The 27,994-nt window shown below is 41.4% G+C and overlaps 1 protein-coding gene across 2 annotated transcripts in view; it reads right to left on the bottom strand.

The window, feature by feature from the left end:
- Positions 1–27,994, bottom strand: part of LOC149435830 (guanylate-binding protein 1-like) — a 113,725-nt gene that overhangs the window by 60,621 nt on the left and 25,110 nt on the right. For both annotated transcript variants that reach the window (XM_089662379.1, XM_089662378.1), the window contains exons 2-4: positions 19,908–20,130; positions 19,700–19,827; positions 4,740–4,849 (exon numbers count right to left, since the gene is read on the bottom strand). In XM_089662379.1, coding sequence (XP_089518505.1) covers positions 4,740–4,849; positions 19,700–19,827; positions 19,908–20,109 — 440 coding nt within the window. In that variant the 5' untranslated portion in view covers positions 20,110–20,130. The remainder of the gene's footprint in view (positions 1–4,739; positions 4,850–19,699; positions 19,828–19,907; positions 20,131–27,994) is intronic.

The following is a 27,994-nucleotide window of genomic DNA, read 5'->3' as shown; positions in this document are numbered from 1 at the left end:
AAGGGTGCCTTGAAATTGTAAAGAGTTTTAAAGGGTGCCGTGAGATTGTGGAGAGTTTTAAAGGGTGCCGTGAGATTGTGGAGAGTTTTAAAGGGTGCCGTGAGATTGTGGAGAGTTTTAAAGGGTGCCATGAGATTGTGGAGAGTTTTAAAGGGTGCCATGAGATTGTGGAAAGTTTTAAAGGGTGCCTCGAGATTGTACTGAATTTTAAAAGGTGCCTTGACTGAAAAAAGGTTGGGAAACACTTGTGTAGAAATTCTTTATCTGGACAAAACCATTATGAATATCATGGACATATTTATAAGTAGATGATTTTAAATCATAACACAATATTACAAAATGTATATGTTGATTTGACATAAACAAATTGCATCCAGAAACAATATCCCATTGCTAAACAAGATTTCTAAACACAAGTTATCAATGTGTAATCCCATTAAATATTTAGTGTGTTGGAATTTATCTTTATTGCAGAAAGATTGTATTGTAAACTACAACTCTCTACAGTTAAGGTTATATATTTTAAATACGGGTGGTATACAAGAAGTTAGGCATAATAGGCATGTCCAAGGCCTTTATACAGTTTTCACAAAGTCCATTTTGTTATAGTGAAATATAATCTTTCCCTATAACAAATTAGTTACTTCAGTTTCCAAGTAAACTCAAAATAGTCAGGATTTATCTGGAAAAAGGTTGATAATACAAAAACAAATGGCTGGATTATTAGACAAGTTCACCAATAGGAAGAAGATACTACCTTCTAGGCCATCTCTGGGCCAGTTTATTCAAATTTTATAATGTATTGTGTGCCAATAGATAAAAGAGAAAGTCAGGTAGACGAGGGGATCCGATTGCAGCCATCCATCTGATCACTGGGCAGACTGCACACAAAACCCATCTGACCATCCAAGAGACTGCATATCTGATCACACTCAGGACACACAATTCCAAACTGTCAAATGCCATGTTGTGGAAGTTTAATTCCACCCATCAATCGGCAGCCATCTTTACCTGATACTTGGAGGATAATTGTAATCTATTTTCTGGTGATTCTGCCTGACTACATGAATCAGCTTACTGTCATTTTTCTTGTAGCAACCTAATTGTTATCCTCACAATAACATAACCACCAAAATGTTTATAATATAATTTTAGCGTTGATATTATCATCATTTTTCTGTTCTTGGGATATTGACATACAGTTTTGCGTAGTTTGATGCTTATTCCTTCTGCAGGGAATATTCATTGAAATTCTGTAAAACAGACTATTGTCTGATAGTTATCATTGGGTATTTTGTCTACAGGGAGAAATTTATTATCAAGCTTATTTATCATATATATATATATATATATATATATATATATATATATATACACGTATATACACGTAATCTATTGCTACAGACAAATTTAGTAACATTTATGCAAATTACCTTGGTGTCTATGTGCATCACAATCAGCTATTATGTGTTTTTGCATGCAATTTATTGTAAATAAATATTAATTTATTTAATAATTTGTAGTCCATATTCACACTGATCTGATTTGTGTTTTTTAAAAAAAAATTTTTTTGGCTAAGAATTAACTCAGAATTATTAAGTCGGTTAAATTATTTTTATATTTGAAGGCATTTAAACTAACTAAATTAATTGTCCAGGCGTCTCCTGGCATAACAATGCTTTCTTTCTCCTCTAGTAGCCTCTAGGACCATAAATCACCCATCGCATTAAAACACATCATCATAAGGTTCAGCACTCTTACATCACAAAGACTTTGTATTCTAGACTCACTCTGGCTTACGCTAATACCTCGACTCGTAGTTACCAAATATGGAATGCTGACTTGGATGGGGAAGAATGGGAGACCTCTACCAGACATTTTGAGACGAATAAGATTTTTGCTAGAGACAGGTTTTTGCAGGTAAAGTTCCTCCATAAAGCCCATTTCACCCCACAACGGCTGGCCGCAATCACCCATCAAATGATCCCTCCTGTACATGTTGCCATTTCTTTGTAGGATCCTACCTTCTCTATCAAACCTTTTTGGATGGTAGTGGTGGTCCGCCTGGATAGACTCCTGGGGTTTTCGTCAACCCATTTAACTAGAACTTTACTACTTAATGACTCTGCAGTTGCATTTCTTCCCATTCTGTCCCCGTGCTTCCTTTTTACCTAGGATATTTTCTCCTTTGTCCCTCCCTCTCACCCCTCCCCCTTTCCATTTTTTTTCTTCTATTCTTTTTCTCAACAGTGTGAGATTGTTCCGATGTCACTTCATAGTCCTTTTTTTTTGGGACCAAATCTTCTAAATATTTGTTTATTATTATTCATTTGATAAGTCAGTCGGTAGTTTATCCTTGTTATTTTGATCCTTCATCAGCGACTCTGTATTAGATATTGGTGGACTGTACTCATATCTCCCCTTTTTGTTACCTGTATGGTTATCATGCTGCTTTGTGGGATTGGCTTGTTATATACTCAATAACATTTTATACTTGTTAAAAAGAGGATATACAACATCTGCCTTTTCCTCCTTACTGTCAATCTCATGTCCTTTTTTCCTTTTATTTCCCCCCAACTTTATTCCCGCCTTTTTTGGCTATTTCCTTCCTTTCCATCTTCTCTTTTTTATTTCACCACAAAAGTCCAAACAAACTCTTGCCCACAGTATAAGTCCTCTTCAGAATCTTTATGAATTTAAGACAAGCAGCCCAAATGGATTGTGAAGGTAGAGTAGTCACATTATTTTTCCTCTTTATTTCATTTCTTTTTAAAGCTGAACTCCAAGAAAACAGCTAAGTACATAAATTAATCAATTTTACTTTACAAAGAATTTGCATTTCTTTCTATCCAGTCTTAGCATATACACAGTTCTGCCACATAGCACAGTTCTGTTTGGTAGGGTAGAATAATGTTTTTCAACCTGGGTTCCGTGAAGAGTCCTTGGGGGTGTTGCGGCATCCAGCCTGGTCTGAGCACAATCCTGTTATCTCCTGTGCACAGAGAGAAGAAAGAGAGCATAGCCCGCACCTCCTCCCGACTTTCTTCACTGACACTGCACACTTGCCTAGTTGCGGACACTGCACACTTGCCTAGTTGCTGACACTGCACACTTTCCTTGTTGCTGACACTGCACACTTGCCTAGTTGCTGACACTGCACACTTTCCTTGTTGCTGACACTGCACACTTTCCTTGTTGCTGACACTGCACACTTGCCTAGTTGCTGACACTGCACACTTGCCTAGTTGCTGACACTGCACACTTGCCTAGTTGCGGACACTGCACACTTTCCTTGTTGCTGACACTGCACACTTTCCTTGTTGCTGACACTGCACACTTTCCTTGTTGCTGACACTGCACACTTGCCTAGTAGCAGACACTGCACACTTGCCTAGTTGCTGACACTGCACACTTGCCTAGTAGCAGACACTGCACACTTGCCTAGTTGCTGACACTGCACACTTGCCTAGTTGCTGACACTGCACACTTTCCTTGTTGCTGACACTGCACACTTGCCTAGTTGCTGACACTGCACACTTTCCTTGTTGCTGACACTGCACACTTGCCTAGTTGCTGACACTGCACACTTTCCTTGTTGCTGACACTGCACACTTGCCTAGTTGCTGACACTGCACACTTTCCTTGTTGCTGACACTGCACACTTTCCTTGTTGCTGACACTGCACACTTGCCTAGTTGCTGACACTGCACACTTTCCTTGTTGCTGACACTGCACACTTGCCTAGTTGCTGACACTGCACACTTTCCTTGTTGCTGACACTGCACACTTGCCTAGTTGCTGACACTGCACACTTTCCTTGTTGCTGACACTGCACACTTGCCTAGTTGCTGACACTGCACACTTTCCTTGTTGCTGACACTGCACACTTTCCTTGTTGCTGACACTGCACACTTTCCTTGTTGCTGACACTGCACACTTTCCTTGTTGCTGACACTGCACACTTGCCTAGTTGCTGACACTGCACACTTTCCTTGTTGCTGACACTGCACACTTTCCTTGTTGCTGACACTGCACACTTTCCTTGTTGCTGACACTGCACACTTTCCTTGTTGCGGACACTACACACTTTCCTTGTTGCTAACACTGCACACTTGCCTAGTTGCGGACACTGCACACTTGCCTAGTTGCGGACACTGCACACTTGCCTAGTTGCGGACACTGCACACTTGCCTAGTTGCGGACACTGCACACTTGCCTAGTTGCGGACACTGCACACTTTCCTAGTTGCGGACACTGCACACTTTCCTAGTTGCGGACACTGCACACTTGCCTAGTAGCAGACACTGCACACTTGCCTAGTTGCTGACACTGCACACTTGCCTAGTAGCAGACACTGCACACTTGCCTAGTTGCTGACACTGCACACTTTCCTTGTTGCTGACACTGCACACTTTCCTTGTTGCTGACACTGCACACTTTCCTTGTTGCTGACACTGCACACTTGCCTAGTTGCTGACACTGCACACTTGCCTAGTTGCTGACACTGCACACTTTCCTTGTTGCTGACACTGCACACTTGCCTAGTTGCTAACACTGCATCGATACACACTTCCTCACTCACTGCTACTGCACTGACATGCAATTCCACAATCTCCAGCAATACGCTTCCTCAGTCACCTCCACTACACCAATGCACACTTCTGCACTTGCTGATACTGTCCGCATTTATCCCATTCAATGGACTAGCACACTTTTGTGGGTCTGTTATAAAAGGATACTTTAATTTGTCCAGGGCATCCTGGTTGATGGTGCCAATGCTGTTATACACCAAGGCGCTGCTCAGAAGGATTGCTAGAGTGAAGATCTTGCTGTCATGTTTTGAATCCCCCTAAAAAAATAAAAACAAGTCCATGGGAATGTATTGTATATTTTTGCGTCATTTGCAACTATGTCACAGTTTTATCCAGACCTGTAGATGTTTCCCACAAGTACAAATCTATATTCTATTCCATCTGCAATATATTGTGATCCAGCGCTAATAGATTCCTCATACTAGCAGAAACCTTTTGTTGGGGGAACAGGATCCAGTCTACATCAATAAAGTAAGAAAGTCAAATTATCTGATTTATTAATATTTAGTGTTTCTGTCACACATAAATATTGGACTTTTTTCTTACTAGTTTGCTAAATCTCCCAATTGGATTGCATAGTGTTCGTGGGTGCTGGTGATGGCATTGGCTCATGATGGACTTTTAAAGGTAAAATCATGGACAATAATATGAGGGATCCTACTGAAGGTGAAAATGCACCCTTCAACCTGCTCCTCTGTTGTATCATTCTGCCTCTTATCCTGTTTTCTTCCTCCTAATTTAACATGCCCTCCTCTGACCCCTATTCCATAAACACATTTACCATTAACCTTTTCACTGCCGAGGATTTCCCAGGTCTTTCCTATACCGTCCTTGAAATGACTGCCTTTTGCACCATAATCAAATCCAATGCACATTGGTAAGGTAAACCTGTTTGTAATAGTGCTGTCTGCCCACTAATGATCAACCCAACATAAGATTTTAAAAAAGATTTACCACCAACACCACAACAACCACCTACTGCTCCTGACACATGCAGCACCCTGGAGAATGAAGAATAAGGGATGAGCTTGAGGTTTGGATGGACCAGGAGTTTGACACATACTCAGGCTGTTCATGGCTTCCTAAACTGGCAAACTAAATGGCCAGTTTTATCCAGTTCACCCTCCCGCCCAAACTTCTGGCTGCAGCTGCACCACCTCCTCTAAATTAGAGCTTCCTGTAGCCCTCCAGCTTGTTTTTTTTACATTGTTAACAAGCCAGGGGAAATCCCAGGGTTTCATATCTGGTCAATAATGCCAGCATTGACAAGATATGAAAAAGTTTAAAGAATTTTTTTAAAGATGTGTGTTTGTTTTTGTTTTTTATTCCCTGGCTGGGCCAGGAATGTTGGATTGAGGTCCTTGTCCCTATCAACATGAGGACAAGGTGCCTTGCCAAGGATGCTCCCCTTGCCAGGCACCCTTCCAGTGTTCAAGCCATGTGGCCTGGTATGGTTCATGCAGGGGCTCGCTGATTCCTTTTCTGACCAGTCAGACACAGACATCTGTTATGTTTTGTTTTTTTGTGGAGTCCCCTTCCAAATCTATACCAGACCCAAATCAAGGATAAGGGTCTGTTATGGATTTTGAGGGGGACCCCATAATATTTTTTTGTGTTGGATCCCATTCAAAATTGTCCCTCTTATCCTGAATTCTGGTATACTGTCCCCACTGAATGGTATTTTTAACACATTTATTGCATTGGTAGATGTCACCCATGGCATCATCCAGCAACCCATGCCCATTTTTATCCAAAAGCTTGCAAATTGCCTTGGAAAATGTCAGAAAAGTTAACTTTGGTTCCCACAGACTTTAGTGGGGTTTGGGTCTGTCTGAGATTTGCGAATTTCAGCCTTGGTTTACAGATCATCCTGTGAATCAAACACAGGTCAGTTCAGTCATCGCTATGAAGAATATTTTATTCTTCAAATTGTCTATCTCCTTCTCTGGAACATATAAGTAGCTTGCATGATCACCTTCGAAAAATCTTTGAGTCTTCAAACAACTCTGCTTACTCCCCAGTGACTAGAAAGTGGGGTCAGAGTTTGTCAGAAGAGAACTGTTATTGTTGATTACATGAGGAGCTGGACATTAAAAAAAGTTCCTGGAAACACATGGCAGCAGATCCCAAGGTGGAAGACGTAGCTGTGCCCTGGCTCTCTGATGTAGTCAAGATCATGTGACTGACAATCTGAGATGACTCCTATTTATAGCCCTTAGGAATGCTTGAAATACAGATGGTCCTGGTTTTATAAAAGTCTCAAGTTTTTCACTAGCAAAAGCTTGCTTTAGCTTTTGTTATTAATAGCTTTAGTTGCTTTAGTCCACCTGTCTGACATGTTCTTGCATAACTTAGTGTAATAAAAGTGCCAGCTATTCAAAGATCAATATTCCAAGAAAGTGTGAATGTGAGGCCCTTTTTGTATCTGCCAGTAACAGAGCACTGGTTGAACTTTATGACTGAACCTCAGCAGTTCTACCATAAAGTGCCCCCACCCAAAAAAAATAGGTGGTGGTCTCCACTGAAAAATCAAAGGAAAATAGATAAAAGGAGCACCAGCCAGTCATCTTAAGAGCCAATGCTTTATAACCTTACGTATATCTTCCTATTGTCTCAATGTTATCAACAATAAAGAGTGATTACCATTGTTTTTCACCCAAAAACTGATAGTTTATTCAAAAAATGTGTGACTATGTCTTCAGAGCTGGCAGGTTTTTTTTAATATATTCTGGTTAGCAAATGCAACATGAATTGGGGAAAAGTTTAGGTTTTCACTATATGCATGGGTGTTTTCCTACATATAGTGCTCTTTTATATCTCAGGGTTAGGCAAAAAATTGTGAGCTCTCAAATTCCAGGTAGCAATAAAAACATATTTTGTAACAGAATAAGGAAGGTTTAGAACATCTGCAAAAATGTTAGGACTGCCTGACTAATGCAAAAAATAAAAGAGAAAAAAGAGGAGAAAACGGGAAGATAACCTAAAGGAAAAGCAGCAAGCAAAAGAAAATATCAAAAGCACTGCAAGGTGAGGACATTCTAAAAAAAGACACAGGGCACAAGACACAGCCACACTTCAGAGATCATATACTCCAGCGAAGAGAGAAACAACCACACAAGGAGACACTTCAAATGCAATTTTGGTGATGGTTCCTTACCAAGACAAGAAAGAAAAAGCTAAATATTATTCCATACTCTATCCCAGCTTTTCTTAACCTTTTTCCCCCAGATGAACCCCGAAAATAATTTTCATGTCTTGAGGAACCCCTGGTTTAACCAATGAGGGTTCGTGGAAAAATGCCCCTTACATTGGTGGTGAATGGGAAGAATGCCCACTTTGCTGTGGTGCTCAGCATACCAGCCTTAAAAACAGCTAAAAAAGTATATTTGGTGTCATGCTGCTGGCTCTGTCAAGTGGCATTGGCCCTGGAACTAAGAAGACACCACAACTGGAGGAACTCCTAACAACCTCTGCTGGAACCCTAGGGTTCTAGAAAACTCAAGGTCCTCAGAGACTACTTTTTTCAGTTCAAGAAGGAGGTTTGGAGACATGACTTGCTAATTTCACCATGAAAAACTTCCTTACTGAGGTCTGGACCCCATATAGCTAATCCATCAACATCAGGAAGAGATGAAGGCCCTCTCTCATGGGCAAAAAAAGTAGCAGCCAGCCACCTATATTATGGACCAGAACAAGCAGAATTGGATTCTTTTTTCAGAACACAGCATTCCCACTCTCCTACATTATGGGTGGACAAGACATGAAATGATACATGACTAGGCCAGAAGACTTAAAAAAATGAACAATATGAAATCAAAGATACATCAGATGGGTACATGGGTAGGAGAAATAGAAAGTGCCATAGACCATATAAACAAATGACTAGACACACAGCAACTCTCTCTAAAAAACACATCACTCAATTGCAAGATCTCCTCTACCATGTACTGTAGGTGACATAGACAATATCTGCATAAGAGAAGTTCCAGAGTCAGTAGAAACCCTACAATTTATCCTAGCATTTAATTCCATTTCTAATTCAGTGCTGGGGAAACCCTTGGACTCGGAGGTTACTTTTAATAGAGTTCATTGAGTTTAGGACCCAAAAACTGGGATCTTTAGAGACCACTCAACATCATATGCCATCTATACTACTATATGGAGAAAGAGTCAATAATTATGGCTAGCAGATACCTTCCTACAATCACCAATGAGGAGACAACCATCACTTTTCTACCAGATTTGTCAAGGCACATACTCATATTGCTGAAAGCACTCAAAGCTCTGGTGGAAGAACTACCCAGTGGCATTCAGAAAGCTGACCTTCAGGTTCGTGTTTTTGTTACTTCATCTGTTATTCGTAGCGATTTAAAACCAGAATTGTGATGTGCTGTCTCTTTAAAATCTCACTAAATCATATGAGCATGTATAAAATCAATTCATCAAGTAAAAATATAATTTTTACCAATATGCCCATCATAGCATATACATGTAAAAAATTCTATAACATACAATAAAATTGTGTTAAGTGCAAAATAATTATATTAAATACAAAAAAATAATGTAAAACGCATCTTCCAAAGAATGCAGCCCACAATCCCATGATGACTAAATTATTCCTGTGTATCTCCACCATCACAAACAGAATGGCTCTTACTATATCCTAAGACCTCTTAACTATACGATCTAATAGCCAATTCCAGTCCTAATCTTCAACATTCCATTTCCACTAACTCCAATCAAATGTTATGGTATGTCAGGAAGAAAAAAAAATATAAAAAAACATAAAGCTCAAATTATTTATTTATAACGTATGTACTCACATAAGAAGCGATAAAAAAGCAACAGTAAAAAACAAAGATGGTGTCATGTGTGGGGAATTGTTTTCCCTATATTTGATTTATGGCTGTTCTTAAGAGAGACAATATAAGTAAGGCTATACAGCCACTTGCTGGTCTACCACAATTCACAAAACTATCTCCAGGTATGATGGTAGACTCAAATATTTCTACAGGGGCTTTAATAACACTTTCGCTGTACAGCATATTTTGCCCCTTCACCAGCATCTGAACAGAGACTGCCTCATCTTGTTAGTGAATCAGCCTAATTCGTATTGCACAGAATTTCTCACAATTCAGGTGGAGACTGGAGTCAACCTGCTGCGTGGGCCTCTACTTCCTTAACACCCTTTAACTTGTCTTTAAAGCCATCTTTGCTCTTTCAGTTTCCTTTAATGTCTATTCTACTACAGGTGCACATTTTGATAAGTAATTTGAACACTGTTATTGTGTTACACCTCTATTTTATATGTTCCCGACACCTCTTTCCCCTCTTTGGCAGAGATTGCTTTTTATATCTCCCCATTTCCTACCCCTACACCATGATGTTAAGTCTTAACATGTCCACTTTCATTGCAAAAGGTCTAAATCTGCCAGAGAAAAGGTCTCAAATACTATATAACTTCCATAAACACAAAGTAGACATCCTCCTACTCCTAGAGACACATTTCCAAATATTAGGAGAAAGTTCTAGATCACTTGGATTCATAGTCCAACCCAATCTCTAAATCAAAAGGCATGACAGTAACTATACACAAAACTACTCCCATTGTCACCATAGACTGTCTAACAGATGACATGGGCAGCTATGTTTTCATTAAGTTTAACACTATTAAAAATAGTTTTCCTTGGCTAACATTTACTCTCCCAATCAGTATCAACCCCAGTACTGTGTATGTACGCTGAAGAAATTTGAAGAATATGCAGAAAGGACTACAACAGAGGCTGATGATCTCAACCGACCTCTTGACATAGATCATCTCTGTCAAAAGCATCTTTAGGTAAACTTTGATCCTACATGCACAAACAAAGATCAACTGCTTGATGACTGCCCCACATAGGAATACAGTAGAACAGCTCTCCTGTTCCGGATCATGTATCTAGCATGTGATCTGGCACTTCCAGGTAGGGGGCACGTCGGCTGTGCTGTGATTAGTCACAGCACAAGCTGATCAGCGAGTGCCAACCAATGATTGATCACCAGCACCCACTGATTGGTGAGGAAGACAAGACACAGCTCTTTCATGTAAACAATACAGAGCTCTGTATGCAAAGCAGGGAATAAAAACAGGCACATCCCTTGCTGATAGCACCTCACAGTATACACATAAACACTGATTAGGCACACATTTATCCCTTTGATCGCCCTAGATGTTTAACCCCTTCCTAGCCAGTGTCATTAGTAAAGTGACAGTGTATATTTTTAGCAATGATCACTGTATTAGTGTCACTGGTTCCCACAAAATTTCAAAAGTGTCAGATTAGTATGTGACAGTTAGTTATCGCAGTACCCCTATTAGTGACTGATCGCCGCCATTACTCGTATTAGTAAAAAAAAATCCAATATATATCCCATAGTTTGCAGACCCTAAAACTTTCAAGCAAACCGATCAATGTACGCTTATTGGGATTTTTGTTTTTAAAAAATATGTTGCTGAATATACACTGGCCTAAATTTATGAAGATTTGATTTTGTAAATTTTTATTGGATATGGTTTATAAGAGAAAGTAACAAATATTGCTTTGGGTTTTTTCTTTTCAAAATTTCCAGTCTTTTTTAGTTTATAGCGCAAAAAATTAAAAACCCAGCAGTGATCAAATACCACTAAAAGAAAGCTCTATGTATGTGAAAAAAAAAATATAAATTTCATTTGGGTACAGTGCTGCATAACCACACAATTGTCAGTTAAAGTAATGCAGTGTTGCATAGCAAAAAATGCCCTGGTCATGAAGGGGGGGGGGGGGGGGTAAATAGTCTGGCGGTCAAGTGGTTAATAGACTGCTGGAGGATCTTACATCCCACAACCAGGGATTATTGCTTCTACTCAATGCATATAGTTAGATGTACAATGCCTGGGTCCATTGTTCTGTTCTCAAACTTTCACCTGACATACAGATAGGCCACATCCTTTGGTCAGACCATGCTCCAGTCACCCTTTCCATCCCACTTTGTGAAACCTCAAGATCTACCTGGTGAAGAATGATTTTTGTTAAAGAATCTGGAGTTTCAGAAAAAACTCATTCTCACTTTCCATCAGTTTCTGGAAGATCACAAAAAAACAAAAGAGACCCTACACATCTCCCTGTGAAGTGGGAAGCTCGTCAGTGTGTCCTCAGAGGTACTGCCATCTGACATAGATCTTGCTTAAAGAAAGAAAGAAAGAACAGTCCAATTAACTACTTCAGGTATTCCAGGGATTGCAGGACCTTGAGACAGCGCATACATTTCTCCACTCAGAAGGACTTCTAGAAGAGTTGACATCAGACAACAACGGAGTGACCTCATAGATCAAGAAACTCTGAGCTAGAGATTGCACTCGGAAATACCATTCTGAGTTCAGCAACAAATGTGGACATTTACTGGTACACACTATTCACCCTGAAAGACATCCACGTATATTAAAATAAATAGGGGTACCCTAACACACTCCCCATCAGAGATCCTAGACACCTTTTTTTATCGCTATATGACATAAAGGGTAAGTATGCTGACTTAACACCCCATTACCTGGACACAAAGATCTCCACCTACCTTAAAAAAAACCACTACTCAACACAGAATGAACAAACTAAACACCCATTTCTCTAAACAGGAATTTTTGAGTGCCCAATCCTCTTTTAGTGCTAGCAAGAACCCAGATTGGAATGGTTTTACTGTCAGGCTCCACAAAACATTCAAAGACTCCTTAGCTCCCTTTTTCACTCTTACTAGTAGTCTGTTTTTGATTCCTGCCAATCCCCAAACCAAGCACTGAAAGCATATATCACCATTTTATCCAAGCAGGGAAATTTTTTTTTAGCAAACTGCAGTAGCCATCTCTCCTTATACTTCTTTATTGTGGATATTATCCTTTACTCCAAAATATTAGCCAATAGACTACAACCCTTGCTCCCTCATTTAACACACCCAGGCCAAATAAGTTTTATTTTGGTTATACAAACAAGTAACAACACCACCTACACCAGGGGTGTCCAAACTACGGCCCTCCAGGTGTTGAGGAACTACAAGTCCCATCATGCCTCTGCCTCTGGGAGTCTTGCCTGTGGATGTCAGAGTCTTGCAAGGCCTTATGGGACTTGTAGTTCCTCAACACCTGGAGGGCCGTAGTTTGGACACCCCTGACCTACACCATTAACCACTTGCCCTCCTGAGGATTTACCCCCCTTAATGACCACGCCTCTTTTTGCTACTCAGCGCTGCACTAATTCAACTGATAATTGCACGGTCATGCAATGCTGCACCCAAACAAAATTTACGTCCTTTTTTTTCACACAAATAGAGCTTTCTTTCAGCGGTATTTGATCACCTGTGCGCTTTTTATTTTTCACGCTATAAACAAGAAAACACCAAAAATGTTGTAGAAAAACGATATTTTTTACTTTCAGCTATAAAAAATATATAGTAAACTCAAAGTTAGTTATAAATTTAGGCCAAAATGTATTCTGCTCCATGTTTTTGGTAAAAAAAATCCCAATAAGTGTATATTGATTGCTTTGTGTGAACGTTATAGCGTCTACAAACTATGGTATAGATACTGCAATTTACGCCATTTTTTTCCTATACAGCGCTGCGCTAGTTTAACGGACAATTGCGCAGTCATGCAATACGGTACATAAATGAAATTTATGTCCTTTTTTAACACAAATAGAGCTTTCTTTTGGTGGTATTTGATCACCTGTGCACTTTTTATTTTTGGTGCTATAACCAGAAAATATTTGAAGAAAAAAAATTTTCTCATTTCGGTCATAAAAAATATCCAAAAAAACTAAAATTTCGTCATGAATTTAGGCCAAAATGTATTCTGCTACATAATTTTGGTTAAAAATTCCTAATAAGTGTATATTGATTGCTTTGTGTGAAAGTTATAGTGTCTACAAACTATGGTATAGATAATGGCATTTACACAGCTTTTACTTTCTGACTACTTATCACATTTCGTGAGGTGCAAAAATACCAGGATAGTACAAACACTCCAAATACCAGGATAGTACAAACACCCTCAAATGACCCCTTTTCAGAAAGTAGACACCCTACGCTATCTGCTGAGAGGCATATTGAGTCCATAGAAGATTTATTTTTTTTCACAAGTTTCTGGAAAATGACAAAACATTTTTTTTTTTTTTACACAAAGTTGTCATTTAAATGATTTATTTCTCGCACAAGCCATGAGTATATGTGGAATTACACCCAAAAATACATTCTGCTACTTCTACCGAGTATGGGAATACCACGTGTGTGAGACTTTTTGTGAGCCTAGCCACATACAGGAGCCTGAAATCCAATGACCACTTTGAAAGCCTGAAGGTGCGTAACTTCCTCATTACACTTCCGCACTACCCATCACAGTTGCAAAGGCCCAAACATGCTAGGATAGCACCAACCCCCCCCCCCCCCCAAATGACCCCTTTCTGGAAAGTAGACACCCCAAGGAATTTAAAAAGAGGAATGGTGAGTATTTTGCAGATCTCATTTTTCCTCACAAGGTTTTGAAATATAAAAAAAGAATAGAAAAAATATGTTTTTGTTTTTTTTCTTCATTTTCCAAAAACTTGTAGCAACAAATGAGATCTGCAAAGTACTTACTGTGCTTTTTATCAAATTCCTTGGGGTGTCTACTTTCCAAAAAGGGGTCATTTGGGGGGGGGGTTAGGTGCATTTCAGGGCCTCCAAAATTGTGATAGGTAGTCTGGAAGTGTAATGAGGAAATAAAGCCCTTTAAAGGCCTGAAGGTGCTTATTGGATTTTGGGGTCCTGTACTTGGCTAGATTGCCAAAACGTCTCTCACATGTGGTACCCCCATACTCGGGAGAAGTAGCAGAATGTATTTTGGGGAGTAATTCCACATATACCCATGGCATGTGTGAGCAGTAAATAATTTAAGTGAGAATTTTGTGTAAAAAAAAAATAATTTTTTTTTTGTCATTTTCCAAAAACTTGTGGTAAAAAAAATAAATTCTTATATTGATTCAACATGCCTCTCAGCAAATAGTTTGGGGTGTCTACTTTCCAAAAAAGGGTCGTTTTGGGGGGTGGGGGTGTTTTATACCCAGCATTAGAAGTTTATGCCACACATCATTCACTCTTCTAACCACCTGAAGATCAAGCCTTTTCTGACACTTTTTGTTCACATGAAATAAATCAGTATTTTTTGCTAGGAAATTCATTTAAACCCCCAAACATTATATATTTTTTTAACGTAGACACCCTAGAGAATAAAATGGTGGGTGCTGCAATTTTTTATGACACAGCGATTTTTCAAAAGCAAATTTAAAAAAAAAATACACTTTTTTACTTTTAATGGACAAAAACACAATATATTGGCCAATTATTTTGTAAACTATAAAAGATAATGGTATGCGGAGTAAATAGATACCAAACATGACATGCTTTAAAACTGCCATGCCCTGTGCAATGGCGACAATCTGCAAACATTTTTAATATCCATAGGCAACGATTTAAAAGCTTTTAAAAGCTACCATTTTAGATTTACAGAGGAGGTCTAGTGTTAGAATTACTGCCCTTGATCTGACGTTCACGGCGATACCTCACATGAATGGTGCAACTGCTGTTTACATAACGGCACAGGGTCAAGGCTTGTGCACAGAGGTGTACGCGCATGGGAGGTGCGATTTGTTTTTTTTTAGTTATTTTGATTCTTTTTTATTATTTTTACATTTGTACCTTTCATTTTTGTTTTGCTTTGATCACTTTTAATGCTATAACAGGGAATGCAAATATCCCCTATAACTTCAATGGGCATTGTCATATATTCTTTTTTGAGAAATATGGGGTCTATCAGACTCTAGATATCTCCTCTGCCCTTACATTATCTAATCAAACCAAAATCGGTGTGATCAGATGCTTTCCCAAGTTACAAATGGCGCTGTTTATATCCTGCGAAAAAGAAGTGATGAAATGCTTGTAGCTTCCGAATTCTTGGGCTATAGAGATGATTGGCACCACTCTGGTCTCCAATCAGATCTATGGTCAGCTGGCAGAAACACCGGCTGCATTCTCAGGTTCCCCTGATGGCACGAGACTGCCCGAGAAGGCCGTGGAAGGCAGCGGGGGAGGGGGACATCACCTCCCACTGCTTGTAAAAGCAATCCTGCAGCTAATTAGCTGCTAGGATTGCTTTTACATGAAAGCCGATTGCCGGCTGAAAAAAATGATACCAGGATGATGCCTGCAGCTGTAGGCATCATCCTGGTATAACCATTCAAATCCAGTGATGTACCAGTACATCGCTGGTCCTTGTTGGTTATATATACTATGTTCTTTTTTTTTTGTATGTAGCCTGTGGACTGAATGAAAAAAAGAGAAGAAATCTCTGCCAGAAAAAGTGTGTGGTATTCCCACCATTAGAATATACCGCCCTGCTTCCACCCACTTCTAATGGTGGGCACACATTAGGTCACACTTTGCCACAAGTGCCAGTTCCAAGATTGTACAAATGTCTAAATAGTGGCACGCTTGAATCAAAATTGTCCACGTATAAGTGGTACCCCATATGGAAAAAGGATGACACCAAGTCCCAAACTATCTTGCCACTGCTCCCCATGCAGTCTGGGCATCCGGGGGGCTCCACGTGACTATCTTTTCCCTCATAAATCCAAAACTTATATGTACTGTATAGCCTGTTGTCCTCTCACAGGTCTTCTACATCTTGACCCCATAGCTGGCACGCTTGTAGGGGAGAAACTGTTTGAATGCAAGGCGGCCTGAAAAATTAAAGAGGGACTCCTCAATGCAGATGTTTTGCTGGGGAGTATAGACATCTGCAAATTTTTGGTTTAGGTGATTTGCGAGGGGCTGAATTTTGTGGAGCCGGTCAAATTCAGGGTTACCCCGAGGATGACAGAGTGTATTGTCGCTGAAATGCATAAAACACATTATACTCTCATATCTATGCCTGGCCATGGCAGCCGAGAACACAGCATATGATGAATCGGGTCTGCGGACCAATACAACCGCAATTCATTTCTTTTAGTATTGCCCATGTTGAGGGTTAGGCCCCCAAAAAATGTAAATTCGAAAACCGTAATGAGTTTCCATGCGAATGGTCTGGCAAGGTTTGAATTTGGGTTGGCGGCGATAAATTGTTGTGCATATAAACTGCTTTGATCCACAATCAACGCATACAGATATTCCGTGAAAAACAGCTCCAAAAATCAAGGAGGTATGTGAAAGACCAGGATGTACTAGACCGCTGGTACTCGCCAGTTCACCAAAAGGTAGCGTGGCACTAGTACTGGCACTCTACTGCATATGAGAGTCATCAAAATTTACTGGCAAGTGCTAGCAGAGATCAGGCCTGATTCTGCGAACACTGCGGTTTTGTGTGCAATGAATCAAGTGACAGTAACCTACTGACACTGCTCTTGCTGGGGGAGAAGGGGGGGTAAGCGTAGGGGCTAAACACAGGTGCTGGCAGGTTCTGGGGCTGATCCCGCTAACGCTGCATTTTTGGGGATGCTATACTGGTATAGTGCTGATCTGATCAAAGATATTGACCCGTTCAGACACTATACTAGCAATGGAGGTTTATTGTACATGAGCGTGCTCCTGGCAATCAAGGGGTTAAATGTGATGACTGGTGTACTGACGGGCAATCTGACGCTATCTGGGAGGGGCGTGAAAACCACGGGAGCGCAAATCACGTATATATATGTGATTTTGCACACCCATGCCGCCCTGCAGAAGTATTTCTGCTCTAAGGTGGTCAGGAAGCGGTTACAGAAGAGGTTTGTGTTACGGCGCTGTATTACTTTAACTGACAATTGCGCGGTCATGCAACACTGCACCCAATTTATGTCCTTTTTTTCCCACAAATTGAGATTTCTTTCGGTGGTATTTGATCGCCTGTGCGTTTTTTATTTTTTGCGCTATAAAAAAAAAAGGCTGACAATTTTGAGAAAAAAAAACAATATTTTGGACTTTTTTAAAAATAAAATTTCGTCATAAATTTCGGCCAAAATGCATTCTGCGACATGTCTCTGCTAACAAAAAACCCAATACGTGTAAATTAATTGGTTTACGTGAAAGTTATAGCGTTTACAAATGGCGGGAAAGATACTGGGATTTTTAATTTTTTTTTTAATAGTAATAATGGTGGCGATCAGCGACTTATGGCAGGACTGCGGGACTGCGGCGGACATTCTGACATTGGGGGGGAACTGACTTGGGGTCACTGACATCCCCAGTGACACCAATACAGTGATCAGTGCAAAAAAAAAAAATACTGACACTGTTCTAATGGCACTGGGGAGGAAGGGGTTAACTTTTTTATTCAATGAAAGGGTTAACTGTGTGAGGAGAGTGTTTTATTAGGGGGCGGGGGTGTGTACTGCATGGAGACACACTGATATGGAGAGATAAACTCTTCTGTCCGGATCAGCATGTCAGGAGCTGACAGGGAACTGACAGAAAGCAGAGCTGTGTGTAAACAATGCAGCCCCGCTCTATGTCAGTGTTTGCTGCTAATCGCCGGGAAATGGCCGGTAATGACTGGCCACGCGGCTGCGATTGGCGGCGCAGGTAGGGCGGTGGCGTGCTTCGCGCGTGCCCCCTACCTGTTTTTCAACAGCACGTTTTAAAATGTACTTTTGCGCAGCCGTGCCGCCCTTCCACCCTATTTCTACAGTGGCTGGGCGTCAAGTGGTTAACCTTATCTTGGGAGCACAAGGTAGACCACTCCCCTTCTAGTTGTGGATGAAGAGAAGGCCTTTGATAGGGTTCACTGGATGTTCCTGCAGTCAATACTCTTTCACTTAAGTCATAGTAACATACTTGTATCCAAAATAATTGCCTTCTATTCCAACCTCACTGCCAGGATTCAAGTTAATGGCCAATTATCCTCTCCTCTGTAAATCAAAAATTGAACCAGACAGGGCTGCTTCATGTCTCCACTATTATACAACCTGATCATGGAACATTTGACTGTCACTCTACACTCCAACCCTTCCATTGAGGGCCTTCATAAAGGATTCTGTCACTATAAACTTGCTCTTTACATGGATGACCGTCTGTAATACTTTTTTATTCCCCAAACACCAGCATTCTTTATGGTGGGTGTCTCTGGGTACACGGAAGGGAGTCCAGAGAACATCCATTTGCTGATCTGCCCTAGCTGGTAGGAACACAAAAGTAATGAGGATTTTGTCACTTCTGATTTCTGCTGTTTCTTTCCCCAGCTGCTGTGGCCAGGGAAGAAGCTAATGGAGCACCATCGGTGCAGTGCAGGGGAGACATGGGGGTTTAATATGAGAAATTTAAGACGTTTCAATAAAGCAAACCTGTTACTATACTAATGATATTATGGGGGCTAATGGTCCTCTATGTAATATTAATAAAGATATGTGAAAAAAGTGTAAAAAATTAAAGCTCAAACAGAAGCCGCAGAATGCCAGATTTTCAGCTAAATCAGCTGAAGGTTCAAGTGGGCAAATGAGCCAAATCTGACGGGATCTGGGCTAAAAATATTTTCTTGCTGAAGAGTGTCACAGAAGAGAAGTAGAAGCTATTGCTGGACATTGTAAAAAGGGTTAATCACTCATATGTCAAGATATCTTTGGCAGATATCAAAGGGTCAAGGGACAACTCGGATAGAGAGATCTACTGCAGTTTAAAAGAAATACTGTGACTGCTCTTACAGTATAGAGTAGTCATTGGCTGTTCTCACAAGCCCAACAGTTACCAGGAGCCTACTAATTTCAGAATACCTGTCCTATTGTGTATTCTTTCCTTCTTTCCTAGAGCTGAGTTCAATAGAAAGGTGAAAATACTAAAATTATGTTTCATTCCACCATACACCAAGGGTTTGAGTTTGAAATTTTAGCCTGACATTCTACAAAAGAAGGTATTCTACATCACCAATAACAATGCTGCATGAGATAACAAATTCACTGTATCTCTCATGAACCAAATAGCTAAAAGTTGCATAAACGTGACCATTTTTAAAAATACAAAACCAAAAAAGTGATTCTTGATTTATGAAGCCAAATTAATACTAGAAATTTTGATAGAAGAGCCTCATCTGATTGTCTCACCTTTTCTGCATCCCCCAGACCTTCTGTGTCCAAAAGAACAAGAGTTTGATCCTTATTAATAGGGTGAGGGACACACCACATCCAGATACCTTTGGTCTCAGACTGAACAGTAGAACCCAGATTAAAACCTGTGAACAGGAAACATGAAAAAATTATCATAGAAACATGGAAATACAGCTTCATATCTTTCTAATAACTGACCACTCACCTTTCCGAGCTCCAGCCAACCTGTTCATTAAGTAAGACTTCCCTGTCCGGTACATGCCAACAATGGCTACCACCACCGCTGATTGGTGGATCTTGGAGAGGATTTCTATGGCCTTAGGGTTGACTGCAAGGTATGCTTTTCCTTCCTTTACTGTGTTTTCAATCAGGCAAATGGGGCTGTCCATTTTGTTCACTGATTCCATGGCAAAAAGATGCAGTGAGTTCTGAAAGAAGGAAATATGTACTGAATGATTTTTAAGGTTGACAGCATATATGTATTATAATAATATTGCCAAAGATTTTATTATTGGTGCAGGAAGGAGGAGTTTGGAAAACTTAGATGATTTTTTAGTTTTCTACAGGTTCTGTTGTCAAATGCAAAATCCAAGAAAAACAAATGAACTAAAATTGCTTCTGATCAACTATAGGATTTAGTGCGCATAACAGAAACACGGTTGAATGATAGTCATAATTTAATAATTAAAGTGAGAGTAAACTCCTTTGGTTGAATTTTACCTACAGGTAAGCCTATAATAAGGCATACAGTAAATATCTCCTAAATGTGCACCGGAAATATTTACTCTGGCAGCAGCCGATGACATCACCAGCACATGCACTCTGAAGGAATGGCATACCGTTCCTTCAGAGCCCTGGACCATAAACTGTGACTCCCATGCACAGGAGTGACAGCATTGCGGCTCGGCCATTCATACCGCCGAATCCCGTGAATCTACAAGGAAGACTGGGTGAAGATGGCAGCCCCTACAGCAGGGACAGTGCGCCAATGGAGGGCTTCATTTTCAGGAAAATCTGTCATAATGTGCTAGTATGCGGTGCAAACTAGCAAATTATGACTTAAACTGCCCATTTTGGTTTTTTTTTGCTGTGGTTTACAACTGCTTTAGGTCTATAGTGTGGTTCAGTATACAAAGAAAGGACAAAAAGTGGTAGAGGTTTCTCTGACGGCTGCAAGAATGTGGAACTCATATGTGTAAATATACATTTTGAGGGTCATAACTGTAGTATATTTGTTGGAGTTAGCAATAAGTTAACAACAACTCACCCATAGCGATGAAGAGGGCCGTGGGTTTTGTGCACACTCTGAAGATGGCTCATTTTCCCTAAAAGTCTAACAGCGCTGGGCAAGGCTGCACCACAAAGATCACTAGAGCACTAGAACAGGAAACCAATAAGAAGTAAGTAAATCTGACCAGATTTGATTTGCAGAGGGTTCATCAAATCCTTTTTAAAATTTAACGAACCCAAACTTAGCAGAGAATTTCATTGAAGCTTATGGAAGGCACATCTTGTTAAAGTGGTTGTAAAGGCTGAAGGTTTTTTACCTTTATGTATTCAATGCATGAAGATAGAAAACCTTCAGTGTGCAGCTCATCCCTCAGCACCCCCTCCCACCAAATACTGTAACGGAGAAAAAAAAACAAAAGCGCACCAACCGTGCGCATTACCTCAGTAAGTAAATGGTGAAAATATTAAATTGAGATATATACTCACAAAAGTAGCATAGGTAAAAGCATTTAAAAAAATCCAACATCAGCGTACTAGAATGACAGACAGGTGCCGGTCCCAACGAGAGGGAAGACTCTCAGAATGTAGCTGACGTGTTTCGAAGGGGGATCCCTTCTTCCTCGGATTCCTTTGTCCCCCTCCAAATACTTACCCAAGCCCGATCACTATCCAGCACTGTGCAGAAGAGCATCAGCTCTCCTGGTCTTTCCCTCCTCATTTGCTCAGACACTTGGGAAGGAGGGAGGCCAAACTTCCGGGTCAGTTTGTTGTGTACCCAACTCCCCCCAAAAGGTGCCAAATGTGTCAGCGGAGGGGGGAAGAGGCAGATAAGCGGAGAGCCCACTTTTCGATGCAACTCTGCTTTAAGGAAGCTTTATTCAGCTATTCTGAACCTCATTATTTTACAAGGTTTTTTTTACAGCAGAAGAAAAGCAGATAATAGAGTGAAGAAAAAAATGAAAGCAACAGTACAAAAAATCAATTGTATGCTCAGAAAAAAGGAAAAAAAAATAAGAATACTAAATTAAAAATAAACTATCAGCTTAATAAACTGGCAACATCTAAAAAGGATTCTTTTCTTTTCTTTGGGGCTGGTTCACACTTCCCATACAGCAACTGGGCAGCATTCTTCCCAGTGGCAGTGCTTGCTTTTAAAGCGGGGAACACGGTTTACTTTTTATACCTTTATTGAAATGTCAAAAGGTGAAAAGCTGGGGTACATAGAAATACAGAGAAAAAAATTGAGCTATGAGTGAGCTTGCACCAAGAAGGAAAAATGCAGACATGTTGCAGATTTCTGTACCAAGCCACAGCTCACCGGAAAGCTGCATTCAAGTGTCAAAAGGCACATAGAAATCAATTTTCTATGTGTCCTTGCAGAGACCTGCAATTTTCTAGTGCAGAAAATTACAGATCTCAACTCAATTGTCAACATGCCCTTAAAGTGTCACTAAAGCCACATCATAAAAAACTATCAGTAAATGGTATTACATGCTGCTCATGCTCGCTCAGTCACTATGGGATTCGGTTTCATATTCTGCAAAAAAACCTGGGTAATTCTGCTGCTCTCTATCTCCCCCTTCTGTCCATGTCCCCAATGCAGTTAAGGATTTTGCAAAGCAGTGTTGGCAGCTACTGCACATGCTCAGTTTTCAGTGAGTTTCTATGCTGAGCATTTCCTCCCTATCATATCTAAGCAGCCCATGTGATTAGAGTCACACATGTGGGCGTATACACAGTGGCAAATGACAGCCCACTTCCTCCCTCCTCCTCCATGCTCACTAACCAGCTAAACACAATGGGGGCAGGATAGTACATATAGATTAATTGTGGCTTCACCTCACTGTTATTCTAAGACACAGGGTGGTGGGGTGTGACACAGCTTGTGACTGACAAAAATCCACCCCCACTATGTTATTTCCACAAAATAATAAAAAAAGATTTTATTTCAAATTTATATTTGTATGACAATTTAAAAACAGTTTATTGATAATAACCGCTTCCTGACTGCCCTATAGCAGAAATACTGCTACAGGGTGGCATGGCTGCACATAATCACGTATATTTTGCTGCTAAGCAAACCTGCTACAACACTCTCATCAAGACCCTCTCATCCAATCCTCGTCAACTCTTTTTTACCCTTAATTTCATACCCCACCCCCCAACCACTAACTTTCTTACTGCACAGGAGATTGCCAGTCATTTCAAGAACTAGATCGACACAATTCATTATGAGATCTCCAGTGTCAAGCTTCTTCCTCCAACCAACATATCAGGCACAACACCAAACTCAATACTCTCCTCCTTCGACCCTGTTACCACTGAGGAAGTTACCGAACTCCTTTCCAAGGCCCACTTCACCACCTGTCCCTTGGACCCTGTCCCCTCACGACTGTTGCAGCCTCCTTCCTGCTCTATCCTAAACTCTCTAACCCCCATCTTCAACCTCTCACTCTCCATGGGCAGCTTTCCCTCCCCACTCAAACATGCACAGGTTAACCCCATACTCAAAAAACCCTCACTGGACTCCACCTGTTTGAATAACTTAAGACCCATCTCCCTGCTCCCCTTTGCTTCCATGCTTCTCGAGCGCCTTGTTCACATGAACTGCTACCTCACCGACGACAACCTTCTTGATCCCTGACAGTCTGGCTTCCGCCCACAGCATTCCACAGAAACTGCCCTACTAAAACTCACTAATGACCTACTAACTGCTAAAACTAATGGCCATTGCTCCATATTCATACTCCTAGACCTTTCTGCTGCCTTTGACACAGTCGACCACCAGCTCCTCCTCAGTAAACTTCACTCCATCGGCCTCCGTGACTCTGCTCTCTCCTGGTTCTCCTCTTACCTTTCTCAGCGCACTTTCAGTGTCACATACAACTCCTCCTCCTCTCCCTCTTTCTGTTGGGGTACCCCAAGACTCTGTCCTTGGGCCTCTCCATTTCTCTCTCTACACCTCCTCCCTGGGCCAACTGATAACCTCCCATGGCTTCCAATACCACCTCTATGCTGATGACACCCAGATCTAAGTCTCCACTCCCCAGCTCACCCCCTCAATCTCCTCACGTATCACAAATCTACTAAGCGACATATCAGCATGGATGTCACATCACTACCTTAAACTCAATCTTTCCAAAACTGAGCTTGTAATATTTCCTCCCCCCCCCCGATCCCTGAATTATGACTCTACCATGAAGATCAACAGCACAACCATTGGTCCTTCCCCTCATGCCAGGGTGAAAGGCGTAATCCTAGACTCTGACCTCTTCTTTGGGCCCCACATCCAATCACTGGCTAAATCCTGCCGCCTCAACCTCCCGAACATTTCCAAAATATGCCCCTTTCTGACCAATGACACCACAAAACAACTTATCCACGCCTTGGTTATATCCCGCCTCGATTACTGCAACTCCCTCCTCACTGGTCTACCATTACACAGGCTATCCCCCTTCAGTCTACTATGAATGGTACTGCTATACTCATACACCTTACCAACCAATCAGCGACTGCTGCTCCTCTCTGCCAATCCCTTCACTGGCTTCCACTAACCCAACGTATAAAATTCAAAATGTTAACCACAGCTTACAAAGCCATCCACAACACTGCCCCCAGCTACATCGCCAACCTCATCCGCAGATATTGCCCAAATCGCCCACTTCGCTCCTCCCATGATATCCTCCTCTCTAGCTCCCTCATCACCTCCTCCCACGCTCACCTCCAGGACTTCTCCAGAGCCTTTCCCATCCTCTGGAACTCCCTACCACAGTATGTCTGGTCAGCCCCCACCCTATCTGCCTTTAGGCAATCTTTGAAAACTCACTTATTCAGGGAAGCCTACCCCACCTCCACCTAAGAACTGTACTTGAATCACCTCCACCAGATACTCCCCGCAGCTATCACCTTTTGTATCACCTCCCCCTTCCTTGTAAGCTCCACGAGCCGGGACCTGCTATTCCTTCTGTACTGAAATGTATTGTAATTGTACTGTCTCCCTTATATTGTAAAGTGCTGAGCAAACTGTTGATGTCATATAAATCCTGTATAATAATAATAATAATAATTTCCAGGTGGGGGCAGTCGCGGCTGTCAATCACTGGGTCCCAGACGGCAATTATTTGCTGGCACCCGGTGATGGCCAACGATCACCGACAGGGAGGAGGACTGTTTTGTTTACTAACAGTTCTCCTTCCTGTCAGCTCGGGCACACTGCTCTGGATGGCTGTGCACAGTAAAGCACCCCCCACGCCCCCTAGTAAAACACTCCCTGCACACAGGTAACCCTTTGATGGCCCCAGATGTTAACACCTTCCTGCCCAGTGCCATTAGTACAGTGTCAGTGCTTTTTTTTAGCACTGATCACTGTATTGGTGTCACTGGGGATATCAGTGACACCAAGTCAGTTCCCCCCCCCAGTGTCAGAATGTCCGCTGCAGTCCTGCTATAAGTGGATGATCGCCACCAATACTAGTAGGGAAAAAAAATTCAAGTATATATACTGCCATTTGTAGACACTATAACTTTCACTTAAACCAATTAAGTTACACAGATTGGGATTTTGTTAGCATAGACATGGAGCAGAATACATTTTGGCCAAAATTTATGAAGAAATTTGATTTTTAAATTTTTTTTACTGAAAATTATAACAAAATGTCAAAAATATTGTTTTATTTGAAAATTGTCAGACTTTTTTTTATAGTGAAAAAAAAAAAAAGCACAGGTGATCAAATACCACCAAAAGAAAGCTCAATTTGTGGGGAAAAAAGGACGCAAATTTTATTTGGGTGCAGCGTTGCATGACCACGCAATAGTCAGTTAAAGTAACACAGCGCCGTAACGCAAAAGATGGCCTGGTCAGGAAGGGGGGGGGGGGGATACTCAGGAAGGCAAGGGGTTAATTATTTAGATTTACTCTGTCTTCCAAAGGCTGTCTTTTTTATTTTGAACATGTGACCAGCTACACAGGACTAGAAGCTCCTCCTGCCACGGTTTCCCTGCAGACAGGATGAAAAAGAGCTGTATAGCGAAAAGGCACTTGTTTTTTTTTTTAAATTAAAATAATTACAGTGCCATCATCTCCATACAGAAAGAGAACGGATAATGTCAACTAAACCGTGTGTGTTTAGTATCACTTTAACCAAATGTTGTCAAAGCAGTTAAATGAGCGCAATTGAAAGTTTCCAGTTTGGCAAAATTTGGCTGATGGTAAAATTGATAAATTCCTAGCAAAATCAATTTTTCTAAAAATTACTCCACTTGTATCTAATTGGAAGAAGAACAAAAATATAATACTATAAGCTCTCTGATTAACTGGGAGATATAATATAAGAAATAACAGGACCACCAGATATAATTTATGGTGCCTGGCTCACTCCTGCAGCGCCAGTAATGATCAGGAATTGGTGACTTATTTTGTTCTCTTTCTCCCCCTTTTTCCCTCTCTTTCTCTCTCCCTTTCTTCCTCCTTCTCTTCATTCTCTCTCTCTCTCTCTCTCCTCTTTCTCCCCCCCCTCCCCCCCTCCTGTTTCTCCCTCTCTCCTCTCCCTTTCTTCCTCCTTCTCTTTCTTTCTCTCTCTCTTCCCTCTTGCTCACTCCCTCTCTCTCTCTTCCCCCCTCTCTCTTTCCTCTTTCTCCCCCTCTCCCCCCCCCTCTCTCTTTCTTCCCTCTCTATCTTCCCCCTCTCTCCCTCCCCCTCTCTCTCTTTCTTCCCTCTCTCTCCCCCCCTCTATCTCATCTTTCTCCCTCCCCCCTCCCTCTCTCTTCCCTCCCTCTCTCCCCCCTCTCTTTCTTCCCTCTCCCTCTATCTTTCTTCCCTCTCTCTTCCCCCTCTCTCTCTCCCCTCTCTCCCTATCTCTCTTTCTACCTCTCTCCCTCACCCCTCTCTCTCTACCCCCCCCCTCACCTCCCCTCTCTCTTTCTCCCTCACCCCGTATCCCCCTCCCTCTCTCCCTCTCTCTTCCCCCTCTCTCTCCCTCCCTTTCTTCCCCCTTCTCTTCCTCTCTCTCTCTCTCTCTCTCTCTCTCTCTCTCTCTCTCTCCTCCCTCTCCCCCTCTTTCTTCCCCCCCTCTCTTTCTTCCCTCTTTCTCTTCCCTCCCCCCCCTCTCTCTCTTCCTTCCCTCTTCCATCTCACCCTCTCTCTCTATCTCCCTCTCTCTATCTCCCTCTCTCTTCCCCCCTCTCTCTTCTCTCTCTCTCTTCTCTCTCCTCTCTCTCTCTCTGCAGCACCAGTAATGATAAGGACTTGGTGATTTATTCTGTGTAGCACCGTCGGGCACCTGTACCATCTACATAGTAACGTATAAGGAACGCTTTCAATTTCAGTAACAGCACACCACTGTTTTGGTGGTTCATGTAGACACCAAGCCCACCGCATGTAAGGAAATAGGCCTTATTAACTGGCATCCCATTTCTAGATGTGGGAACAGTTTGTTTCCCTTTTAACCAGTAGTGTATTTAGATTCTGTGCAGCCCTAGACAACACAAAAATTTTGCCCCCCCCCCCCCCCCAATGAGACAGCGAGAGAGTTCAATAAGTGTGTGTATGTATATACAGTTGTGGCCAAAATTATTCAACCCCCACTGAAATTGAGTGTTTTGGCCAGTTTGACATTGCTTTTGATCATTCAGTCATCTTGCTTACATTTACATTAAAGAGGCACTTGTAGGTCAGACAAATATAACATAACAGTTATAATGAAATAACCACAAATGTCTTTTCTGTGCTCACAGCATTATCAGTTTTATTCAACCCCCAAGTGACATTCAATCTTAGTACTTAGTACAGCATCCTTTTACAGTTATAACAGCTTTTAAACGTGAAGCATAGCTTGACACAAGTGTCTTGCAGCGATCTACGGGTATCTTCGCCCATTCTTCATGGGCAAAGGCCTCCAGTTCAGTCACATTCTTAGGCTTGCGCACTGCAACTGCTTTCTTTAAGTCCCACCAGAGGTTCTCAATCGGATTTAAGTCTGGTGACTGCGATGGCCACTCCAAAATGTTCCAGCCTTTCCTCTGCAACCATGCTCTAGTGGACTTGGAGGTATGCTTGGGATCATT

This window comes from Staurois parvus, unplaced genomic scaffold (genome assembly GCF_062004578.1).
Source record: "Staurois parvus isolate SC_StPar_1 unplaced genomic scaffold, SC_StPar_1.0 ptg001462l, whole genome shotgun sequence".
In the NCBI taxonomy this organism is placed as follows: domain Eukaryota; kingdom Metazoa; phylum Chordata; class Amphibia; order Anura; family Ranidae; genus Staurois; species Staurois parvus.
Note: the sequence above shows the minus strand (reverse complement) of the source record. Positions and strands in the feature narration are given on the sequence as shown.